This window comes from Lycorma delicatula, chromosome 8 (genome assembly GCF_047948215.1).
Source record: "Lycorma delicatula isolate Av1 chromosome 8, ASM4794821v1, whole genome shotgun sequence".
NCBI lineage: Eukaryota > Metazoa > Arthropoda > Insecta > Hemiptera > Fulgoridae > Lycorma > Lycorma delicatula.
Window position 1 is genome coordinate 26,771,978 of NC_134462.1, and position 26,319 is coordinate 26,798,296.

At 28.9% G+C, this 26,319-nt stretch overlaps 1 protein-coding gene across 1 annotated transcript in view; it reads right to left on the reverse strand.

Moving 5' to 3' along the window:
* Reg-5 (Rhythmically expressed gene 5) overlaps positions 1-26,319 on the reverse strand; it is a 129,703-nt gene that overhangs the window by 5,456 nt on the left and 97,928 nt on the right. The window contains exons 2-4 of the mRNA XM_075373299.1: positions 17,180-17,246; positions 6,577-6,681; positions 1,838-1,921 (exon numbers count right to left, since the gene is read on the reverse strand). Coding sequence (XP_075229414.1) covers positions 1,838-1,921; positions 6,577-6,681; positions 17,180-17,246 — 256 coding nt within the window. The remainder of the gene's footprint in view (positions 1-1,837; positions 1,922-6,576; positions 6,682-17,179; positions 17,247-26,319) is intronic.

A 26,319-nucleotide genomic window follows, 5' to 3' on the forward strand; every position in this document is an offset into this window, starting at 1 on the left:
TAATGGAAACATAATAAGCCAATAATAATTTTTCATAAGCCAAAGTATTATGTTGAGTTACATGAAAGTTCATTCATTCTGTTTTTTGGTTTGATAGACATGGATATTGTAATTTCATAGCAATGAGTGATTTTAGCAAAGATTAGATATTAATAAATAAATAAGCAAAAGTAAGTTACATCTTTAGTTTTTTAAATGTCGGCCTACATGATTCATACTTATAGGCACCAAACAATAATCTGTTAACTCATCTTTTATTTTTGAAAACTTGTTTTGACTTCTTGAGGAAGCCCCAAGAAATTATATAATATGTCAGATGTGAATATACATAAACACAACACATATTTAATAATGATAAGCTTAGCATTTTATTAAGGCAAAAACAAAATCAATTTGATCATCCCAAAAAAATGTATCATCAAATGAAACACCCAAAGTTTTGCTTTATGGGGATAGAAATACTATTGTTATCATTAACAAGAACTCTACCTGTATGATTAGGATTTTTACACCACTTTCTGGCAATGCAATGGTTCTATTTATATTTAAAAGTTAGGTGGTTGCAGTCCATCCAGTGGATAATTTTTTGAACAGCAAACATAAAATTTTCAAATAATTATCTTTGGATATAGACATAGTTGTGACATCTGTGAAGAGTATAACAATCTATGGTTCAACATTTTCAGACAGATCATTAAAAAAAAAAAAACAATGCAAAAAGAAATAACGGAAGACACTTTCCTATAGCACTTGGTATTCTACATCTTGAAGTGAAGACCTACATTTTACACGTGTAAAATATCAGATGAAATTTCAACTACCTGTTTACAGAAAATAAGGTTTGACTAGTGAATTTTAAGAAGTTCTCTGGTACCATAGTATTATGTTTTGACATTAATAAAAAATATTTAAATTAAACGCCTTTTCTTTTTCTTTTTTTAGAAAAGAATTTCCTAAAATCTAGGAAATTGCTGTGTCAACAGATATTATTTTTGTTGATTTATTGCAAAAGAGTAACATCACAAAACAACACTTTCAAAATATACAAAAACACCCAACAACTGAAATTTTTATAAAGCCTCAAAAAACCTGACTTTACATAAACTATCTGCTTTTAAAAGTACGATTTAGAGATTACTCAACATACCCGTTTCATCTGAAGATCGTATTATGCAGAAGAATTCAACACTAAAAAATACCTGGCAGACACAAACAGATACAACAGCATATATTTCAATATAATATAAATAAAAATAAAAACAATGCAAAAAATACATCTCATAAAAAAACAAAAACAAAGGTCAGGGAAATCAGCTGAATTACTCAAAAAATCTGGGTGCATTTAGTTATCAAAACATCAAACAAAACAAATCATTGCTCATAGAACAAAATGATCAAACCCTTGGAATATATAAACAATACTGCTGTGATTGCACAATATTATACATTGGTTAAACATGATGAGGCTTAAAGATATAATAAATACTTCGTAACAACATTAGCTGACAATCTTATCAACACAAGCCACCAACATTAACAAGTAGCTTGATATTTACACAAAAGGATACTACAATGATATACTAAATACAGACACAATTAAATCCAATAAATTTTTTGACTACATTCAAATTAAGCTGTATTTCAAGGTTTAGGATTAGTTTTAAGTTTGATTTTTGTCTCATTATACTTAATACAAAAAACTCAGTTTAAAGACTAAGACAACTTAACTGTTGAAGAGAAATAATTAAGAGTCTATGTATGCTAAAACATTACATAAAATAATCCCAATGATTAACAGATAATAAATGCTACAAACTTAATTTATTTTAATATTTACCTAGTGGATCGACATAGTATTCTGTTGGTTCCTTTTCATTTTTTCCTGGAGTCTTATAGCTGCCTTTCATCATTGATTCCCAAACTGTTTAAAAAAAAACACAGATATCACTTGATTGAAAGTAGAATTTTACTTTAAATTTGATAAATATAAAGTGACCAACTTAAAGATATTGTAAAGGTAACATACAAGTGGAGGCATTACTGGAACTCCCAATGAAAATAAATAAGTTTAAATCAGCAGAAACTCTAAGACAAAAAACTATTGAAATACTAATAAACAGATATGATGGGTTTGTGAAAATCCACATTAATGGCTCAGTGGCCTGGGCCAAGCCAACAGGTGCTGTGTATTACATGCAGAATAAAGGTGAGCACTATTATATCCTTGGAAACTCAACTTCTAATGTGGATACTTAATTTCTGGCCATCAGTGTAGCCCTAACAGGATGCCTGATGTTGAATGCTGTGAATCTTCATCCTTTCAGATTCTAAATCAGCCATAGAATCTTTGAAGAAAGTAGACCCTGGGGATTTCTCTTTCAAGGGAAAAATAGCAAATAGCAAAGATTAAGTCCATCTTGATAAAAATAAAGAGTGGTCTTCCAATGGATACCTGCACACTGTGGAGTATTAGTTAATGAGTGGTCTCTCTTTTTTCCGTTTAGTCTCTGGAACCACCATTACTTCAGAGGATGAATGAGGATGATATATATGAATGTAAATAAAGTGTAGTATTGTACAGTTACAGGTCAACGATTCCTGAGGTGCGTGGTTAAATGAAACCCAACCACCTAAGAACACCAGTATCCATGGTCTAGTATTCAATTCTTTATAAAAGTAACTGCCTTTACTAGGATTTGAACTTCGGAACTTTCGACTTCAAAATCAGATGATTTGCGATGACGAGTTCACTACTAGACCAACCCAGTGAGTTTGTAGTGAGTGGGCTAATAAAATTGCAAAAGCTGCAGCAAACACGTGTCTGATTCAGCTTCTCATTCACTTCCTGAACAGATGCAGGAAGGCAGCCTCCAGCCTATTCCAAAGCCACTTGAATTTGATGGAACCAACTTGGAAAGATGAGGAATTGATTTTCAACTTGGAAAGATGGAAAACAGGGAACACAGACTAACTTTTATATGGAATTCAGTGAGAACTACTGATTTGGCACTATACTGGTATGTACTGAGGACAACTGTCACATTTGCAGCTAGAGCTGGCACTGACACATCATTACTGTATATTATTATCATTGATTCCACTTAAGGGATTCCTTAGCCTGCAGGGGCTGGAGTGAGGATTAATCACTAGAGCTCATTCTGCTCAGGTGCTTTGCAGCAAACACTGCTCAAGAAGCTCAAAGAAATTACATTGCAGAGGAAGGAACCTTAACAACAGTTCTGAAAAATAAACAATTACGAGCAACTGCTGCTGTGACATTACCATGGACATCGAGTCAACAACATTACCTAATGCTGGATGCTTGTTCAAAGAAGTAAAGTAAAAAGATAACATAACCTTTTCTTCTATAGGACTTTCTAGAGTTTCAACTATTTCAGTGGAGTAATTGGAAATGCTGTTAAAATGATTATAAAATTGTTTAAATATATAACTGAATAATATATATATGTATGTTTTGTTGGTTTATTTAATATGTTTTTATTAAATTGTCTACAGATCAATCTTATTAAGATCTTTGTTTTTATGTGATAAATGATATCTTAATATATAATATTCTACTTTTATATGTGTGGGTATGAATTTAGAACATCCATTCATTCATCTGTCAATGCAAGGAACATATTGGACATGCAAGGAACACGTTACAACATAATAAAAGTTTGCAAATTACTCATACTGGACACATGTACAGTAACATTAACCACAGTATGAAATTTTATGCATAGCATATGAGAACCAAGATCTCAACCCACTTTAACAATACAAAATCCAAAAACATAGAAAATTTGACAATACCTAATATTAATGCTCAAGCACGACATAGAATATATTATTCAATTATATGCATTTAGGGTTTTCCTAAGCTTTCTAAGATAGGTGCTATTAACAACAATGCTACCAGTAATTACATGCTGCTAATTAGTTTTAAAAAGTCCTAAGTCATTCAACAGTTATATTATATTTAATAATCTTAGAGTTATCAGGTTGCACAATTAATAGAATTTTACACTTCAACATTTCATAATTTGAAATATAGAATAATGTAGATTCTACATGACAAAATATCCACTAAAAATAAAAAATAAAAATTATCTGAGTACACTGACAATTTGTTCTAATAATATAAAGGAAGTTAAGATTAAGAGAAATCTGTGCTACCCTAAATAATCTGTTACTTAAAATATGAAATTAAAACGCCAAATGTTTTAATACCATACTGGGAATTTTGCTAATAAAACTGATTCAATCAATTTTCATTATTACATGACTTCTGGACTTATAAATTACTAAAAATAAAAATAAAAAATTGCAGTTTATTTCATTTTATCCAGCATTGAGTGCTACAAATATCAGTAGGCAAAATGATACTATTAATATGTTGCAATCACCCATCTGAAAATAAACTTTACCCTGAGTTTCTTAATTTAAGTGATTTAAAGAAGAATCACTTTATTTTGCAGTTTTGATGATGTTATTATCAAGATGAATTGAACCATCAGAGTTATAAATGATTCAGATCAGTGTCTTGTCTAAACTCGTTTATAATTAGTTTTGCCATGAAGTTCACAACTGATTATGCAAAAAGATTATAAAGGCCAATAAGAAATAATAACAGAAGGAAAAGTGCCAAAAGCTTTTTAGAGGAACAGGACAAGGGTTGACTCATCCTTTCTTTAATCATATATAATTTTCACAAAGATATTCTAAAATAGTAAAGGAAATATATTAAAAAATTATCTCTAAGTACTTTCTTCATGTTCGTTCTTTCCAGGAAAATCTTTTTTAAATAAAGATGAAAAAATTATTTGCAATGGTTTTAATATTACCTAGATATATCTCACTGTTTTGGTATTGCTCAATATTTATTAATAGCGTGAAAAATTGATAAACATTAAAAATTTAATCTCTCTTTTAATATAGTCTTGTTTATTCTAATATTGATATGAGGGAAATGTATAAGAAAAATAATTCTCAAAAATCCTAATTATGTTCTTAGGCATCTCAGATGAGGTATTAAAGCAAAAGAGTAAAAAGTAAGAAAAATAAAATAAGTTTCTACTGTCAGTCAAGTTAATAATCAGTTTCTGATTTAAGAACATAAAAGAAAATTAATTTTCTGTGCAGGTTGTTATGCTTCCATATATGACATAGTAAGATTACAGATTCTAACTATTCATTCATTAAAAAACAGTTTGTAAATCAATTACAGTTTAAGGTAGAAGTTATAAAAGCTTAACCAGGGTACTGATCTTAATCTCTTCTTCAGAGACTGCTGCTGGGAGCACTAAAGGTTTTTAAGATGTTTGTTATCAATATTGTGTCTAAAGAATTCAGACTGTGTTTATCCATTTATAATATTCTTTTTTGTGAGCAAAGGTTTTTGAATATTTAAAATCTCTTAAAATTATCTAGTTTACTTCCTTTAGTATTTGTATCAAAAAAGTTTGTATTGAATTTGTTCTTTATGCTTATATACATCTTGAAAGGAGTCGATCACTGAAATACGCTTAAGTTTAAACAAGCTTGAGTAGTACAAAATATACGAGTATAACACAAATGAACAAACTTAGTTTAAATCACTCTTCAAACATATGACCATCAAAACATTTTTTCAAAGCATAGTTGAAACAGATAACCATTGGGAGGATCCAGTTAACATTTGTACAAAGTTTGATTGATAGTGAAAGATAGCTCAGGCTCATATAATTTTTTTTATAATTTTTACCTTAAATAAAATTATACTGTTATCAATTTAGTTTTAAGATATAAGCATGGAGGAAGATAAAAGTAATAAAACGGTCAGGCAAAATGACTAATGTAGAGATGTTTTAATAAAATCAAAGAAGAAAAAAAATATCAATAAGAAGAGTACTCAGTTGGGTAGGATACATACTTAAAAGAGATGAATGTTTATAAATTACAACAATAGAAGGAAGGTAGTTGGAAAAAGAAGTAGTAAAAGAAAAAATTTGGAATGTTCACCAGTTTGACAAAAAGAGAAATTACAAGTCTATAAAAAGGAATAGCTTATGCTAAAGATTGTGATGGTGTAAGAAGTTTCACTGAAAAAGAGATTCGTCAGTGATGATTAATTGATTAAAAATTTGTTTCATATTTTTTAGCATGATATGTCATGGACACAAAATTCAACCTGTTAATTTACATGATTTGTTGGTAGTATTCAGTCGATTGACATGAAGATCAATGATGATAAAAATATTTTGTGAAACCTTAAAAAATTCAGAAAACAAAAGTTTGATGGTATTCTTGGTTGATTGTTTTCCACTATTTTTTTTAAAAATGGTTTCAGTTAACCAAATTCTTTTAAACAATGAAATCTAATAAATGTCTTAAATAAAATCTAATCTTTATAGTTTTTGTCCTATAATTCTTTTTAGGACAATGACCATAAATAATTGTTTTCAATATGGTTGAATATTTTTTAAAAGATATACATTAATTAGAAAGTATACAATACAATGATATTATCTGTTTGTGTAACAGACTGATATAATCCATTTACAATTAAGTTAGATTTAACAAAAAAATACTTACTTATATCTGTAGCACCTCTTTGGTATGGATCCATCTGATCTAAACTTTCATCTTCCATTTTAGCCAGATTTGTTAAACCATAAACTAGTAATACTTTATTACAATCTGAAAAAATAAAACAATTTTAATGATTAAATTTAAATATACAAAAAACTAATGTTTAATATTATATTAGAATGAAATTAGGTAACCTATTTTTATTTTTCTATTGGTAAAAAGTAATTCATAATATCAATATAAACACAAAGATTGAAGAAAAAAAATGTTTAATTATTACCACTTGTAAATTATAAGAGTCCTTCATTGATAAAATCATCAATATAACCGACCTATAAAAAGAATTGTAAACAATATGACTAATTGACATCATTATAGAGGCTAAAAGAAATACAACCTTTCTGCATCATTACCGTACTTGTCTTGTCAGGTGTAAAAAAAAAAGTCAAAGCTGTTAAGATGTTAAGTACTCTAATTTATTCTATTCTTCCACTTCATCCTTCCTACTTAAAATGATTATTGTAACCTTGAAATAATAAATGTACAGTCATTCTCAATTTATATTTTAAATCTAACATACACAAAAGCTTCCTGTGTATATTCATATCACAATTCTTTGACTAAATATGCTCTTTTCCTTGCTACTTTGTTCAATAAAACACACACAGACATGCAAAGATGTACAGAAATTGCTTTTGAACTTCCGTACAACAAGCTTCCGTATAATGAATTCTTATTGCTAATGAATTTTTCATATATACTGTTATTAATAACACATTGTACATCAGATTAAATGGTTTCTTTTAGTTGCTTAAAGTAATTTAAACAATAGTTTGTATCTATGTTTTACAGTAGGGTCGTATTGCCACTTGTTTTTCCTTTACGATGAGATAACATCAAGGTCGCTATGTTTTATAACAAAGTCATTTTATGACGGATCCTTAATAAAGGAGAATAATAATTATTCATTAAGTGCTGTTGAATATCTATTGTTGATGCGAAACAAATTTAAGTTTATTAAAAAAAAAATGAAACAATTTAATAAGAAAAAAAAGTAAATGTTATATGTTTTTGTGAAGCAAAACAGTAAAACCAATCCATTAGGGCCATAAAAATCCATTTTATTAAAACTAAGAGAACACTATGCATGATTATATTGAAATACAATATTACAGAAAAAAATATTCCGAGCTCTTTATTTTGATGTTAAAAAAGAGCTTAATGTAACAGAACACCATTAAAATTACAATTGTTAATAGGCTGACCTGGTTAAGATTTAGGACAGGTACATTCCATGTAAAATTTCATTTATTTATGAATTTGAATGTTTGATTAAGTTTATTTATGTAATGTTTGAAAGTATATTACAGAAGATAAATCTAATAAAAATAAAAATAAAGTTTTAATAGATAAAACATAAAAAATGTGTCTGGATAGAGTATTTAGATTATTAAAAGTTGATTTAACTTTCAAATTAATTAATTATTCTTCCATATCTAATAATCTTCTTCTTCTTCTAGATCTTCTAGATTCTTCTCAGTGGAGTTTTTAGAAACACTTTTGTCATGGCAGTCTGTCTTAAAGAATTAAGAAATACTTTCAGTATGCAATCAAATAATGTATTGAATCTATGTTGTGTTAGTTTATTTAACATATTGATTTTGTCATATTTATTAGAACATTTTTTTTGTTGTGTATCAGGAAATTTTAAATATTAAAATTTACGATTAAATTTTATTTTTATTTACTATTAAATTTTACTATCTACATAAAAAAATTCTCCTACTTCTGTTGTATAATGAATTTTAATAATTAATTGCTCGTTATTTTTCTTCTTTTAATAAAGTAAGAAAGATATCAAAATTAAAACAAAATAGAAACACTTAATGAATAATCAGAGCTGATGACTGCACTGTAGCATAATATATAATTCTAAGAATTTTGATTAAAAGAATTTTATACACTTTCAGCAGTGCTGACTATTAATGGCAAAGGTCCATAATATCAAACAGAATTATCAAAATATTAAGCAAAGCCATTAAAATTAATTTATGGGAAGACTGTATGGTTATTACTTGGGTAAATATTTTGAAATTTAATACTGGTCTACCTAGAACTCATTTTTAAATGTTATATCCATGTGTACAATGTACTTGTATTTATTTATACACTAAAGTTCACCAACTACTAAAGTTCAATGCATGTCCTTGTTAAAAAGTAAATAATGATTTATTACAGTAAATATTTATTATTTATATTCTATTTTTCTTTTACTTGTAATGAATAAAACTCATCATTAATTATGTTTTAATTCTGTCCTCGTCTATTTCATATACTTTATGTCAAGGTTGAATACATTATACACTAACAATAAGATAAGCAAATATATTGTTGACAGCCAGTATTTTATGAAAGGTCTTTGCCTTCTTTAAATTTTCAAGTTTATTTATTTTTAATAAATCAGAAATAAAATTATTAATGTTATAAAATCACTACTTAATGAATTATCATCCTTTTTTATACTTAAAATATGTATATAAAATAATATTTTATTATTTTACTTGTATCTGTAATATACTGAATCAAAGGATTCAGTGAAACAAACTTTCGAAATAATGAGCTTTTATTAATGATAGTTACTTTTCAGTAATATATATAAATAAAAAAAAAAAGGTAAACTAAAATCCATTAATGCAACCAGTCCATGTCATGAGAACAAAGGTGTCACTTGTAGGCTGAATATCTCCTGAATTTTGGTTTGTTTGGCATGGTGATACGCAACACATGGTGGCTTAGTGAAGAAGAAAACAAGAAACCACTTCACTTCAAACTTTCCTTAATGAGCCTGGCATTGGATGCTGGTAATTCTTTAGAATAACAACATCGTTTTTACTTTTCTGTGTTTACGTTTCTGATATCGACTGTAGTTGAGTCGACTACAGTCTTTTACATTTTGACGTAAAAATATATGTAGGTTTATCACTTTTATATTGTAGTTTTTAACAGCGAAAAGAATAGTAGACAAGGCAGATTTTTTGTATGTTTAATAATGTCTAACAAAAATTATACGCACCTGTAATGTTAAAGATTGTAATTATCTTACCGTTAATAGTATACTGTCGGTTCTAAATACGGCGTAGCATATGCAATCAGCAATACATCTCTAACAATAATCCACTTAAATGTGATGAAAATTTTGACCTACTTTTAGCCTACATACTGAATTTTCAAAGCAATGTAGTGAATCATTTAGTATAAAGTGTTGACTAAAATAAATATGTAAGAAAGAAGGAAAAACAAAAGCAATAAAGTAAGACAAAAAAGAGCAAAATAAGGAATTAAATATTAAAAAAGGGAAACACAATAAACTGGAAGCGAGAGACTTTTTGTTGTTTAAGTAGTAAAATCACAAAGGATGGACAAAATAATGAAAATTGGCATGAATAAGGAGAGCTTTCGCACAGAAAAAAGTCGGATGCTATCAAATTAGATCAACAATTAGAAAGAAATTTTTGAAATTGCTTATGAGGAGTATAATTTTTTAGGCAGTGAAACATGGACAATAGAAAAACCAGAAAGGAAAAGAATAGCGGCCCCTGAAATGGCATGTCACAGGAGGAAGTTAAAAATTAAATGGTTGATGAAACTGAGAATAAAAAGAACTTAAAAAGAACTTAGGTCGAATAGGAGAGATGAAAAAGTTTTCGTAGAATCTCTTAAAGATATCAACTAAGTCGATGAACCGTGTAGTAAAACATCAAGGTTTATTTTATTTGATGAAAGATATGTAAAAATTAAAAACTGCAGAGGAAGACAAAAATTGGAATATATGAAAGATACAATCGAGATTTTAGGTGGTAATAAAAATATTAAAGTTAAAAACTTAGCTCAGAACAGAAAATATAATCGAACCAGTCGACTGTCTGATTACGAAAAAAAGGTTCTTCCTTAAAATATGAATGTAAATAATTGTTAAAAATCGTAATAAAAAAATTAATGGAAAAATTAAATATAAATAAAATGCTATTTTTTATGCGAGAAGTAGAGTTTACCTCTACACAAGTGCTAAGAATATTCGAACCTCGATGTCAACTAAAACAACAAAATCTCCGATGTGACCTTCTCCTTATAAGATCCAAATATTTCATTAATTAAAATTTCATTTGGTTATAACTCTCGAACCGATGAAAAAAAGCCACACAAAAAAATAAAAACAATTTTTTTTTTAATAATAATTTTTATTGTTAGGCATTACTTTTCTTCATAAATGAATATTTTTAAATTTTCCTCACACAGAAGGGAAATCCCTAAAATCAATCATTTTTACTTCCTTGTACGAAGTAAAGGAAGTATTGTGATCAAGAAAAATTTCAATTTTTAGATTTCAACGGAAATATCTATTTTGACTATCCCTGAATCCATTTTGACTAGTTTCGGCGTGACGTCTGTACGTGCGTATGTATGTATCTCGCATAACTTAAACACCATTAGCCGTAGGATATTGAAATTTTGGATTTAGAACTGTTTTAATATCTAGTTTTGCACCTTCCCTTTTGATTGCAATGGACTGGACCAAAAAATCCCAAAATCCAAAGAGGTTTGATTTTGGATTTTTTCTTAACTGCAATAATAAGTCCTCATTGAGAGCTTTTCAACAATATATCATAAGTCGTACTTATTTTCATTGGTTCCAGAGTTGTAGCCAAATAAAATTTTAATTAATGAAATATTTATGTCTTACAAGGGGAAGGCAGATTGGTTTAAATTCGACTTCAACTCCATTTTTTAAAAATTTAAATATATTGATTTATTAATAATTAATAACTCTGACTGTAAAAAATTACAAAAATAATAATTCAATAATAACAATAAAAAAAAAAAATATATGAAAAAATATCAGAAGTTATTAATGAAATAAAATTTTATCTACTTTTAAAAACGTGTATGAATAATTTAATAGGCGTACAAGGAAGTTATGTGATGTTCAAATCAGATTTTTTTTATTAGAAATTTAGGGATTTTGGTACTTAAATTTTATTTTGTTAATCATGACTTGACTGACGTAGCCGGGAAATATCCTTAGCGGAATGTATTGGAATGCAATACTTTTCCAGCTCTTTTAAATTTCGAATCTTTTGAAATCGATGCTTAATTAACAGTCAGTAAGTTCTTTGTAATTATTTTTAGTATAAGCCAACTGCAAAAAATCTAATTCTACAGAATACAAAGATTTATTTATACTATATATTTTCTATTTTAAAAATAATATTTGACATTTTATTATTTTTTTTGAAGCTGGTTTCATATTTTTTAATTCCATAATCTCTTTGATTTAGCTTTCGCAATGCCAGTCTGGTATTTTATTCTTATTATTATTTAAATATAGCAAGATATAAATATTAATTTTATTAATTATAGACTAATCGATAAAAATTCATCATACTAGGTCCGAAATTAAGAATTATACAAAACAGATTCGAAAAGAAATACGTGGAAAAAATCAACCATGACCTTTTAATAACGTCACAGCACAATACCGATTAAAAATCTAACGATACTACACTGGTATAGAATGTAGGGGAAACCGTCAAGTGCGTCGACGCTTTCTCTTAGATACCATTGAGGAGGAGACATGTTTTAGCCTCGAGCCGGTGTAGATAAAACTAACTACGATATAAAGGAAAGTCCCCGCGGGTCGACACTTTCTACAGGGTCTACGTACAGTTATAACGACCGGCCTACTACTACAATAATATTATGCACCCGATCTTCGTTCTTGTTTTCAATGAATAATCACTTACACTCTCATAAGCGGTAAATGACCGGGTCAATACAAGAATTCTACGCTTCATTTTAAACAATGACTCATTCAAATATACACACCTATACACCTACACGTAATATGCACACTACATATTAACCTAAAAACAAATCTATTTATTTTTTAACTTGTGTGAAATTTTTATGGTTAAAATGCTCCTGTAATTTTAAGATGATTTATCCCGGTGATTTAGCAGCTGACATTCCTTAAAAAAAACTTTCTTTTTTACCGTTAATTGGTTTAACGAACAAAGCTTTACTTTATATATCATAAAAGAAAATCCGTATCGATTGTTTTATCTGGAGAGTTTTTGTTTTAGAGAGTTTTATCTGGAGAGACATTCATATTTTAAAGGAAAAGCTAATAAATTTATTGACCTAATTCTAAAAATTCATGCTAACAAATTTTTTCTTCTACAGTGATTTTTGTTTTCCGACAAGTTTTAACCGATCGTCCTTTTTTTTCCTCGATTTAAAATAATTTACTTCATTTCCCTTCTTAACGTTTGCAAGCATCTCGATTCTTCTTCCTCTTCCTCTCCTTATTTCTATTTTTCTTTCTACGATCCTGCTCTTGAAACAATTTCTAAATAGTATGACCCAACCCTTCAATGTTTCTTTTTTCCTTTACCACCTTTATCGAATATTCTTTTCCTTTCCTAATCTTCTCGATACTAACACATCTTTTACTTTGCCAATTCATTTTATTTTTTTCTACAACCTTGTTTAAAATCCATCCGATTTGTGGTCGCTAAAAAAGTAATCCAGAAAAAAAACATGCTTTCAGTATGTACAGAATACAGATAACGAGAGAGCCTTTCATTCACAACACTGCAAACCTCTCGACCTCACAACTATATGCATTTATAAGTTCATTCACTACTCAACAGATCTGTGGCACCTAAAGATTGCATCGATTAGAATTGAACAAACTCATAATAACACACATTCATATATAAAATAAAAATGAAGTTGAAAAAAAAACAAAAATACATTACACTAAAGCGCATAAATGAAGGTTCCAACGAAAAAAAATTTTCACAATACACGATCAAAAATGTTGTGGAAATATATATAAACTAAAATGTCCCGAAAGTTCAATATTTATACTAGAAAAACTTTTAAACTAGCTATTGGACGTGACTTCAAACAAAGATTCGACAAATAGATAAAATCACTTCGTAATATTATTGGCCGATTTTGTGATTTCAAATAAACAGATCATAAAATTTCTGATACTCATTTTTAATTCTGTGAACCACAACGAGTCTACTGTAATCATCTCAAGTAGTTAAGTAGATTTACAAAAAATGTATATCCCGTATCTTTTACCATTACTCTACTCTACAATAATGAACTTAATATAATTACACCTGAGAACAAGTTCTTATTCCCAAAATATGTCGTTAGACAAAGAAAAAAGGAGTTGCAAGATGGATCTAAAGAAATATATTAATAACATTTATAGAATCTATTAACTACTTTAAATTTTGCAAATATTAATAAGAATCGCTGAGTGTTATAAATTAAATAATCACAGAAAAACAAATAATAATGTATATGTTACGGTAAATTTGATTAATCTCGGTTAATATGTATAATCGCTCCAGTGTTGGAGAATTTAATAAATATGTGTCAAAAACATATGTAATTTGTATATTTAACGTTAATTAGACGAGGTTAGCGAGCATAGGTTAGGCTATGTTGATGTACGTACAATTCGTCAGTACACGGAATCAACAAATTTAACCAAACATAACCTACTCTCGCATCGCTTTCTAACCTCGAATAATTAACATTAATATTTTGATTATTTGAACAATAAATTCAGTGATTACTGCTTATAGTCGAGTTGGTATTTTAATATGTAAAATATATTAATATGAAGAATATGTAAAATGACCGGTATATTTAATAAATTGTTTTATGTTTATTAAATTCTCCAACATTGGAGGCGATTATACGTATTAACCGGTTATTATGCATAATCGCCGGAATATGCCGGATTTATTAATGTAAATTTACCATAACGTATATACTAAATGAACAAATATACTACATTGTAAACTTTCCTAATTATTTTCCTGGCATTAGCTATATAGCTGCTGTGGCAGCAAGAGCTAAGGGAAAGTGTGGTGATCGTTCAAAATTTTTGGTGTGGGGTTTTTGCGTATCCGACCCTAACCGAAAACAAAATCGTGGAAAATTCTGGAAGGATAACTCAAATATATTTATATTTGAGTCAAATTTTTGCATCGGTGCCATTGTATTTTGAACTTAATCAGATAAGGAGGTGGGGTATTAACCGCCATTTTAAAAAATAAAGTGTTGTAGGAACATCATAAGAACTTAAAATTCGTATATTATTTGTTATAATATAAATTGCTCGTAGTAAAAAATTTTAAGTCGATCGAACTTAGGGACAGGAATATATAATTACCTTAATTGTTTTTGAGTTTTTATTATATATTTCCAAAAAAAATTACTAAAAACGCATGAAACTTTAAAAAATACATTCCTCTTCCTAAGTTTTAACTTCCGTTAAATTTTGACCCCGATCCGACGACGGGGCATACCGAAATTATTTCGGTATATTATTTCGGAAAGTATTTCGGGTCATACCCGAAATAATAGTTTTTTTCTAGATTTTTTTACCTCCGGGACCACTGTTAGGTATTGTTTCAGAGGATGAAATGGATGATTTGTAGTGTGCGTGAAAATACCATGCCCGACCGAGATTCGAGCCCGGGACCTCCGGATGAAAATTCGAGACGCTACCACTCGCATCACGGAGGCCGGCTTCTTAATATTTCTAAACCTAATTAACCATTAAGCACTAAATTAGACCGATATAATTTTGTGTATGAAATCTAAAACCTGACTTTTTTTGGCTTGATGATCTCACCAGATAAACTTGAAGCTTCTGCGTGGAAGATGGAAATGGAATTTTTGTTGCGTATGAAAAATGCCATGCCTAACCGGAATTTGAACCTCTGGACCTGCGGATGAAAGGCCGAGACGCTACCACTCTGTCACGGAAATCAGCGGAGTTTTATTTTAAAACGTTTGGCTCAGGCTATATTAAATTTTGATTGAGGATCTAGATTCATCAAAAAAAAGAAGAAACAACATGCTCGTGACTAAAGAACAATTGCATTGTTTTATACTATAACGGCAAAAAAAAAAATTCAATTCAATTTCATTATTTCGTAATCTTTCGCAAAAAAAAAAATTAACGCATATTTTGAAATCAAGGAAAAAAAAACAAAAATTACATGAAGTAAACATTGATAGATTCAACGCCCTCTACCATCTAGTAAAATATTGCCAGAATATTTAGAAAAACCTTTAGAAATCAATTTTTAAAATCATTTTCTAAAATCGACATCTAAAAGCGAAAATCGTTTTTTATTTTGTATTATTCTATAATAATTTGATTTTTTTTATACTTTTGGCTTGATGAATTAATTTACCATAGATGCTCGAAACTTGTACGTGGGTAATGGAAATTATGTATCGCATGAGAAATGTAAGCCTGATCAGGATGCAAACGCGCGACCACCGGAGTAATAATTTAAAAAAATCATACTAATATTTAAAAAAATACATTTGAAATAGAAATGTGTCGAGGGTTACCGGAAGAAACCCTTTGCCGGATTTTTTTTTAAAAGAAGAAAAATTAATAGCTTTATAAATATTCTTAATTTCATTTCAAGTATAATAGAAATATTTTTTTGTTATGGTATAGATGTGATGTAAAAAGCATGAAAATATTCACCATTTAAAACCTTTTTTCTTTCTTTTTCCTGTTTAGCCTCTAGTAATTACCGTTGAGATAATACTTCAGACGATGAATGAGGATAATATGTATGAGTGTAATGTAAATGAAGTGTAGAGTCTTGTACAGTCTCAGTTCGACCATTCCTGAGATGTGTGGTTAATTGAAACACAACTACCAAAGAACACAGGTATCCATAATCTACTATTCAAATCCGTGTAAAAATAACTGACTTTACTAGGACTTGAACCGAACTCTCGATCTCAAAATCAGCTGATTCGGGAAGACGCGTTCTCCACTAGACCAACCCGGTGGGTTACCATTTAAAACCTATCTTTATTTTTCCTGTTTAGCCTCCGGTAATTACCTTTCAGATAATACTTCAGAGGATATGTATGAGTGTAAATGAAGTGTAGACTTGTACAGTACCATTTAAAACCTGGAAACGTAAAATATTACGGGAAAAGTGGCGGAATCTTTATGCGACTGACGAATTCTTTTTTCGTAATTGATAGACCATTATATATTTTTTATGATTAAAAAATAACATAATTTTTGTTTACGCTATTATTTTTATTCTTTAGTCATGATTAAGTAATCATTTTTATCATAGCAAAAATTATTAAAATTTTATTTTTAACGATTACCGGTAAAAGATTAATTCGAGTATGGAATAAAAATATTTATATACAATTTTCTATATTTTTTAAAGAATATTTATTAAAAGTTACATATGAGTAAAAAAAAAAAATAAATAATTCAATAAAAACAACTTAAGAAATAACGTTTTTTCAATCTTTGTTGAGGAAACAAAAAAGCAAAAATTTTCAGTTTTTCTCATTTTTCTTATAAACTTTCAGTCTCTGACTTTCATTCGGTCAAGTAATTTTTACCTGACATTAAAGAAATTAAGCATTAAACAGAAAGACTACATTATATATTAAGCATAAACATATTAACATTATCCAAACCTATTTGTAGAGAAAACAAAAAAAAAAAAAAAATTACCCGGCATAGCTGATGTGTCACAATGATTGGCGACTTGCTTCACAAACATGTTAAAAAGATGACTCATCTGAAAAGAAAAAAAGAAAAAGTATAAGAAAAGATAGAATAAAATTCCGTTACATTTAATTAACATTGATAATATAAACTTTAGTTAATATATATTTTACTTATTATATATATATTATCAATCTATTGGTCTCTGTAAGTCTGTTACTCTTTCACGCAAAAACTACTGAAACGATTGAACTGAAATTCTGTGTGAACATAGTTTTTATACCTGGAAAGAACATAGGATTACTGTCGTTACTAAATGATTCACCGTTTGAAGATGGTGGCCGTTTTAATGGCTTGCGATAACAACGAAATTATATTTCTTGCCGACATTCAAATTTACTACGGCAAACTGTTGATTAAATCGAATTCGAGACCATTAGTAGTATTTGAAATTAAATTTTCTATAAAACAATTTCTTCCTTTATCTTTTTTCGATATCAAGAAAAGTGGCTTTAAATGCCGGCCTCCGTGGCGGGAGTGGCAGCGTCTCAGCATTTCATCCGGAGGTCCTGGGTTCGAATCCCGGTCAGGCATGGCAATTCTCATACACTATATTTGCATATCTCACGCACAAGCTTTAAGCTTATGTGGTGATATCAACAAGCAGAAAAAAAAGTGCGATGGTACACGGCGTAGTGGTTCAACCAATACAGCCACTGCCACTGTTACTGCGACTAGCTGCTTTGCTTCCGGTTACTTGACTTAAAGATAAAAAAAAAGTGAAACGAAGTTTCACGGTCATCTCCTTGCGGTATTTGTCGGATAATACATTTTTATCCGTATTTCATTTTTACGAGGGACGGGAACCGGCTATAACTACTATTTTTATGGTGGGGTATAGCCATTATTTTTCAGCGAAATATGTCCAGACTTAATACACCCGAATTTTTATTAAATACGTCATCGCTTTCAGTAAATCAAAATACATTTAAAACTAATAATAAATTTAAAAAAAATATTATCACGCTAAGCTTATTTTTTCAAGAAGAATATATTCTATATGGTTACAGGAAATATTATTTTCCTTCCTTTAATAATTTTGTTATCTATGGAGGAAGAAGGAGGTGAAAAAGATAGAAAATATTAATCTTAATGGCAAGATGAACAGATTTTAAAATTTCCTTATTTTAACTTTTATTTAATTAACTTCCTTATACGAAGTAAAGGAAGTACTATGATCGCGAAAAATTTCGGTTTTCAGATTTCAATGGAAATATCCATTTTGACTAGTTTCGGCGTGAGGTCTGTACGTACATATGTATGTATGTATATGTACGTACGTATATATCTCGCATAACTCAAAAATTATTAGTCGTAGGTTGCTGAGATTTTGAATTTAGGACTTTTGTAACATCTAGTTGTGGACCTCTCCTTTGATTGCAATCGATTGAACCAAAAGTGTTAAAAAAAGCCCAAAATCCAAAAAATGTGGATTTTGGCCTTTTTCTTAACTTCAGTAATAAGCCCTCATTGAGAGCTTTTCAATGATCTATCATGAGTGGAACTTATTTTGTTTGGTTCCAGAGTTATAGCCAAATAAAATTTTAATTAATGAAATATTTGGATCTTATCAGGGGAAGGTACATCGACTCGAATCAGACTTCATTTCCTTTTTTTAACTTTTTTTTTAAATTTAAATATATCGATGTATTAATAATTAACCTCTGATTGAAAAAAAATTATGATAAATAGTAAATCATAAATAACAATGAAAAAATAGAAAAAATATCAGAAGTTATTAATCAAATAAAATTTTACATACTTTTAATTTTTTTTAAATGTGTATATCTAACTAAATAGGCGTACAAGGAAGTCATGTGTCGTCCAGATCGGCTTTTTCAAAAGGTTATTGTACGCATTTATTTTTATTAAGGTTCATATGATCGAACAGTGATACTGGCATTAAGTAATCCGGCCGATGTCTCCTGGCAAGATTTTCATGTATCTAGATTCAAGGGAAAAATCGCTCGTGTTGCGGCGGCTCAAGGTTAAACGATATAATTTTTATCCGTATGTACCCTCTCGAATGGGAGACATCAGTCGGTTTAGATGTGTGATAAATAGATACAAAAGAATATTCTTCAGAGACTTCACTCTGCGTTGTTTTAAAATAGATTCAAATTCAATGTTTACCCGGTGTGAAATTTAATCCGGTTACTTATTAATATTTACATTTCATAAACATATTACTATGTTATATAAAATAAATATCTTTTTATTAAAAAAAAGGAAGTTTCAAATTTTTACATAGCAAAAGTCAAGTATAAATTTATATTAATATGTAAAGTAATGTATTGATATTAAAGTAGTATTGACACACGAGATGTTGCCAAAATTATCAAAGTTCTAACATGTTCAGACTGTCATTCTCTGGTTGTTCAGTTCTAGAAGTAGGTAGTCCGTTCCGTTGGATTACCGAACAAAAATTGGTATGTCTTTTCACAATTTTTAAGCGATTAATTCAAGTAGTTCTTCAAAATCCGACTTATTCATTATCATATAATTAAAAAATTAACTTCCATCGTTATGTAATAGTTATTTCATTAAATCAGTTCCATAAACTTCAATATTAATTAAACGCATTTTTTCTGCCAATGTCTTTTTTTCACCCCAAATCTATAACAATACAAACGGTAGACTATTCGACTACAAGCTGGAAACTAAGCTAGAAATGTCGATCCCGGTGTAGATATAAATTATCAGTATTGCCACTGATTTAGCTCTAGCACATCAAATGGTGTTCAAACTGCGAAATAAATATTAATGGGACGATTAATGTCTGTCTGTACGAAGCTTTAGTATCAGTGACACTGTAATATACTATTAATTTTTTCCAAACATTTTAAGGAAAATTATAAAAAATATTTATTTTTTCAAATTATTCAGCAATTTAATGTGACCACCAGGGGTTTATCATCTACCACTTTAAAAAAAGTGTAGTTAATTTCGTGAATCCAATAAAAGTTGTGGAAGGACAAAAAACGTGCTTAAGGTACGAAACGAAAACCTCCTCCTTTTCTGAAGTCGGTTAAAGATAGATATTTATCGGAAAATTACCGAAAAACCGAACGATTTTTAGTCCAATAAGGCCCAAAGACCTGAAGGCAATAAGAAAATGTTTTAGGTATGTATTTAGAAACGTTAATAGTTTTGCACAATGCAAAATCGAGCAAAGTTAACGACTAATCAAAAAAAAAATTCTTCATTTAAGTGTTGTAAAGGCAAATTCGAATAATGAAATTAAAATTACAGATTATCAGAAAAGAGATCGGGTAATAAAATAGATCCAATCTTAATTTTTATTTGTTACTAGCTGACCCAGAAATGCTTCGCTATTGATAGATTTGAGTATATATTTACATTAAATGAACACAAATAAAAGTTTGATAAAACATTAAAAATTGAACATTATGGAACATCACAAAATTTAGCTTTCTCTTTTCCCTCTTCACCTCTTTCCATCTTCACCCTTCTCCTCCTAACCGTCTTCCCTCTTTCCCTTTTTCGCAAAAATATTTCTTTTCACGTAACTAATATATACTCTGAATATGAGCCAAACCGGAGCATAAATAAAATTTTTCGAAATATCTCGACCCCAGCGCCACCTAGCGGGTTCAAATTAATTCAGAAATCTTCGCGGGTGTGCCCACAATAACTCATTAAAGTTTTATCGCAATCGGATGAATGGCGTAGGAACGCATACGGGATAAACAAACAAATATACAAACATTCATTTTTATGTATATATATATAAGTTACATAATAAGTTACAAACTTATAGGAAAAGGTATAATGCGGAAGACTCGATTTCTAGTTCTTGATAAAAAAAAAAACATGTATTTCCGCATCGACAAAATTAAAAAAAAAAAACGTAATTTACAAACTAAAATTAAATCCCTAAATTTTTTATTTTATTCCAAATATTTTTTGGATTAACACTGATCAAGCAAAAAAAATGATATTAGTAATAAATTACAAAAAAAAACAAAAAAAAACGGGATTTATAAGAAGAACAGGAATTTATGGTATAACAACAATCTTCTTTCTCTCTTTTTACAAACTTTGATAATGCGTGCTCTTGTATGTGTGTGTGTGTGTGTGTGTGTGTGTATGTGTGTTTGTTTGTAAGTTTGTACGTAATGATGTGATGCTTTAAACACGTGTAACCATCGTTTACTCAACGACTAATATCTCAATTGTAAACAGGTAGTCAAAAGCGGTTATCGGATTATATAAACAGCCAGTTAGAATCTTTCCTCTATTGAATACAAAATAAAAACACTACATATGAATTCCATCCGCATTTGTGGCAGCTGTTATAACCGCAGTAAATATTTCTAGAGAGCCTGAGTAGAATACTGTCAACGCAGTTGAAATCTTCGTTGTTTTAGATAAACGTATAACGTTTTTACAGATCTTACACGCGTTGACAAGAAACTTTCACGTGGATATCCTACATATAAAAATCCGTTTAAAATAGTTCCGTTATTGAGATATCTCCCTACTGAATAAAATTTCAAATCATCGTAAACGAGATGATATTTATTTACATTATTATTTTCTAGATGATATTTATTTTTTTGTCATCGATAATTAGGTTTGGTTGAACATCGTACGTTCTTATTAACTTTTATCTAATCTTTTAATTTAATAGAATTTACTGGACTATACATTCTGCGATAATGTTACGGTCTTTCGACAGAAATGTTCATGTTCTAAATTCTCTGTCAGGTCAGTTACTTTTAGGTAGATTTCATACCTATTGTAATGGGTACCATGATTCGACTTACGGAAAATTTCTCCATATCTTCGCGATTCACATCCCCCAGACCCCAAAATTACCGTCAGTTCAAAATTTTATACATATATATATTTCAATTTCTGTGGACACGATAACTGCCGTAATTTTGCGCCATTCACTTTCGAATTGATACGTAAAATAAAAACATCCAAAATCAAGTTCGTTAACGGGAAAAGTCAGACCATGGGGGATATTTTTTTTCGAAAAAAAAATATCGCTATAACTTTCTTATTAAGTAAAATATCGAATTTGTTTAAAGTTTCTACTATTATTTGTATAAGGACCTAAAACTTATCTAAGTAAATTTTTTTTTGAAATCACCAATCATTGGCTCAGGGGGTGAAAAAATGGGGTTTCGAAGACAAAAAAATGATACCTTTCTTAATAAGCAGTATCGAATCGGTTTAAAGTGGTCGTTAGTCCTTTAAACATTACCTAAAAGTTGTCAACAAATTTTACCTAAATTTTACCTAATTTACCTAAATTAATTACCTAATTAAATTAATTACCTAATTTTACCTAAATTTTACCTAAAAGTTGAAACAATTTTTGATATGACCAACCCTTACAGCAAGGGATGACTAAAATGTTTCTGGGATTGCAAGAAGATGGGGCTTGTCGTATGCTAAACATGCGAATATTTTTTTCACATCCAACCATTGTCGTATTGATTAAATTTGAAGTTTTTCTTAACTTTAAGGCGGAAATCTTTTTTACCCCCTACTTATCATCACTGAAATCTACCTCCGTCTTCCGGCATGCTGAACGTGATTTTTTTATTTCACAAGCAATAAATATATTTGGATCGGTTACTTCTATCCGGCCGTAAAGATTCCACCTAAGCCTGGAAGATCTGTTAAAAATTATAATAAAAAAAAAACCATTATGTTTTCAACAAACATAATAAAGTTTAGTTTTTCAAATCAATCCGTATGATTGGTTTTCTTTCTACTTTTCTGGCACCATACCTATAGAGCTACGCTGCAAAAAGGAAATTATGGCAATCAGTCAAAAAATGATATTTTGTTTTGTGTTTCTTGACATTTCATCACCCAGGGACTTAAATAAACAAAAAAAGTAAGGGGTAATGTTCATATATAAGTTGTGAAGTGTTTAAAGCTTAATAACTTTTGACTGGATAAACCGATTTTACTGAAAATCTGTAAAGAGACTTCTTGTATATGAGACAATTTGTCGGTAAAATTTTGGAGTCAATATATCTAGAGGAGGTAGAGAGTTTTTTGGGGTTAATTTTCTCAAACTTTTGCAAACGTAACCCCCACTTTATATTAAGCTCAGAACGTGCATGCTTATCTTACTATTTAAAAAAAAAAACATTTTTCCCCCAAATTCCTCTTTCCCCAAAAATCGAAAAAAGGCTATTTTTTATTTATCGGTTATTTTTTTAACCGTGTTTGTCTTCCTAAGTATAGTAGTAGTGCAAGTGGACCAAAGTAAATACATTTTGACAATATTAGGGGTGGGGAAGCCGAATAAAGTTTAAAAATATAGTTTTTTTTAATTAAAAAAATTTTTTTATTTATTTAAACTTTTAATAATAAGATTACAATATAATTTCATCCTAATTAACTCCACCTTAAAAAAATCTTAGGTAATATTTTTTGGTTGTACATTTTTCAGTGGAATATTTTTTTGTTTCTTCGATTTAACATAGTAAACCCACAAAAATGAAAAAAAATTCTTTGAAGATGATTTAGAGGTGAAGGAGAAGAAAAAATAAAAATACAGATTTTTTTGAATTAAAAATCTTTTTTTTTGGTTTATTTAAACATGTAATGATAATTTTATAATAAAATTTCATCATAAATCACTCCTACCCAGAAAAAGAAATCTTACGTAACTTTTTTTACGTATCATTACTTTTCCACTATATAAGAATAAATAACCAGTGCCAGGAAAGTACAACTTTGTTGTCAACTTTTTTTGTTTTATGTTGGACCTGTTCTTTTTCTTAAGCTATTTTGACTATTTTTTCATTTTTATGACTAAAGTTTCTGTAATAGTTCCACTGTAATTTTCTCTTATATGATTTTTTTTTAAAGCCAATCCCTTAAAAGAAAAATTAAATCCTTAATATTAGCTATTTACTTGAAGTTATTTCTTTTTTATAATCATTTTTTTCGAATCGTTATAGTGTAACGATATCATCCTGATATTCAAAATATTTTCAGCTGAAAATTAAAAAAAAAAAAAAATTGGAAAAGAGGGAAAAAATAATCCAGAGAATCTCGCATTGGATGCAGTCGACGGATGACATTCCTCAGTTTATGTTTATTAAGATAAAGGTTTCTTAGTCATTGTCCATTTTTAAGAATGGTCCTTTCCATTCATGTAATATTTTTTGTAACGTAATAACGTATCACGATGTATGAATATTTTACGTCATTCGTTATCGTACAGTGGACGATTAGGTCATTCAATTTTCCTTATCTTTATTATCCTTCGTCTTAAAGCCTCGTGCTTGATCTTAAAAATCGTAAATCGTTTAAAATGTTCTTATTCGTTCGTTACTATCGGTAGCACTACCGTTCTAAGACGCATCGGACTTAACTAGACACATATTCGTTTCAGGAGATCGTCGAACGCGTGATATTTATTCCATTTATATATTAACTTTTTTATATAGTTATCATTCTCTAGTTTTTAGTTATCGATCTTTTATATTCTCTTCCATTTACCCTCTCCTTACGACATTTTTTACATTAATACCGATACCGTACCTGTGTATACAGGTTACTTCAGATCGGTTATTCTTAGAATAGAGAAATTACACATATCAATTCCTTTAAATTCGTAAATATAAGTTCAATATTTTTGGAAATAAATGATGAAGGCCTGATCATCTATCTTAAATTATATTGTAACATTAAAAATATAACGAATTGTTTTAATTGATATATTAACATATTTAATAATAGCCATTATTGGTTTAACGTTAATAATATATTTAACCGTATTTGCATAATATATTTACAGAGATATAGTTATAATATTAAAATATAAAACCTCATATTTATATTTAAATCAAAATTAACTGAATTTAATTCAACCTATAATGTATTTAATTACTTATAATTGCTTCTTTTAACCTAAATAACTTTTATTATTTATTTATTTCATAAACAATAGAATTGTAACTTTTACCGATAATAAAAAAAACCCCGGGTCACAAGTCAGCCTTGTAACCCATTCTGCGTAGGCAATTAAAGCACTCCATTTATATACATATGCGCGGGCATACACACACACACACACACACACACACACACACACACACACACACACAGAGAGAGAGAGAGAGAGAGAGAGAGAGAGAGAGACACACATACACCACACACGCACACACACAAATGTATATAAGTAATATGTATTGTAAAATCTCAATGAGGTAATTACACCTTCACATTCCAAATTTAAAATTTTTATAATTTAGTTACCCATTATCAACTCTTCCCCGTTGGGGTAATTAATAAAAACAATTTTAGCTCAGTTTTCTTTAAGAATCCCTCAGGGATAATTAGGCCAAATTTTAGGAAACTTTTTAATTATTTAAAAGAGAGGGTACCTCCATGTAGAGAAACTAAGATAAATTAAATAATTAGAACAGAGAGTGAGCCCAGAATGTGGGTATATTTCTGATAAATCGATGTTAACCGCAAATAATTTTGAAGTTTCGGCTGAAACTTTGAAAATCTGATAAAAGCTCATTTCGCTACAACAACCCGATACTAAATAATGGTGAAGAAAAAATAAAAATATCTTTAAACCGTTAATATTTTATCATGCAATTTTTTATATATATATATAAAATTAAATTCCGCTAACGTTTTCTGGAGAAAACTTAACTACTATTAAAAAAAGATCTTATTCAAAATGAAAAAAAGTCATCCAAATAAATGATCTAGTTAAAAAAATAAAAATAGAATCAAACAAAAAACTTCATTTTATATCGGTAAAAAAAAAACACACAGAACAAAATAGATGAGTAAATTATTCTTAAAAATAAACGAAATCTTGTTAGGAATAATTATTTATCAATTTTATGAAAGATTATACCTCTTTTCATGCTAAGATATAATAATACTGTATTTAAACAAATTAAACGCACACGTTATAAAGTTATCTCGTTAAACATACTTTCTGAATAATAAGAATAACAATGCTATTAGCATTATTAATAAATTTTAAGAAAAACTTTTCTAAAAATATTCAAATATTGATTTAGGCTTTATAAATTTGTTTAAATAAAGTATTTTTAAATCTA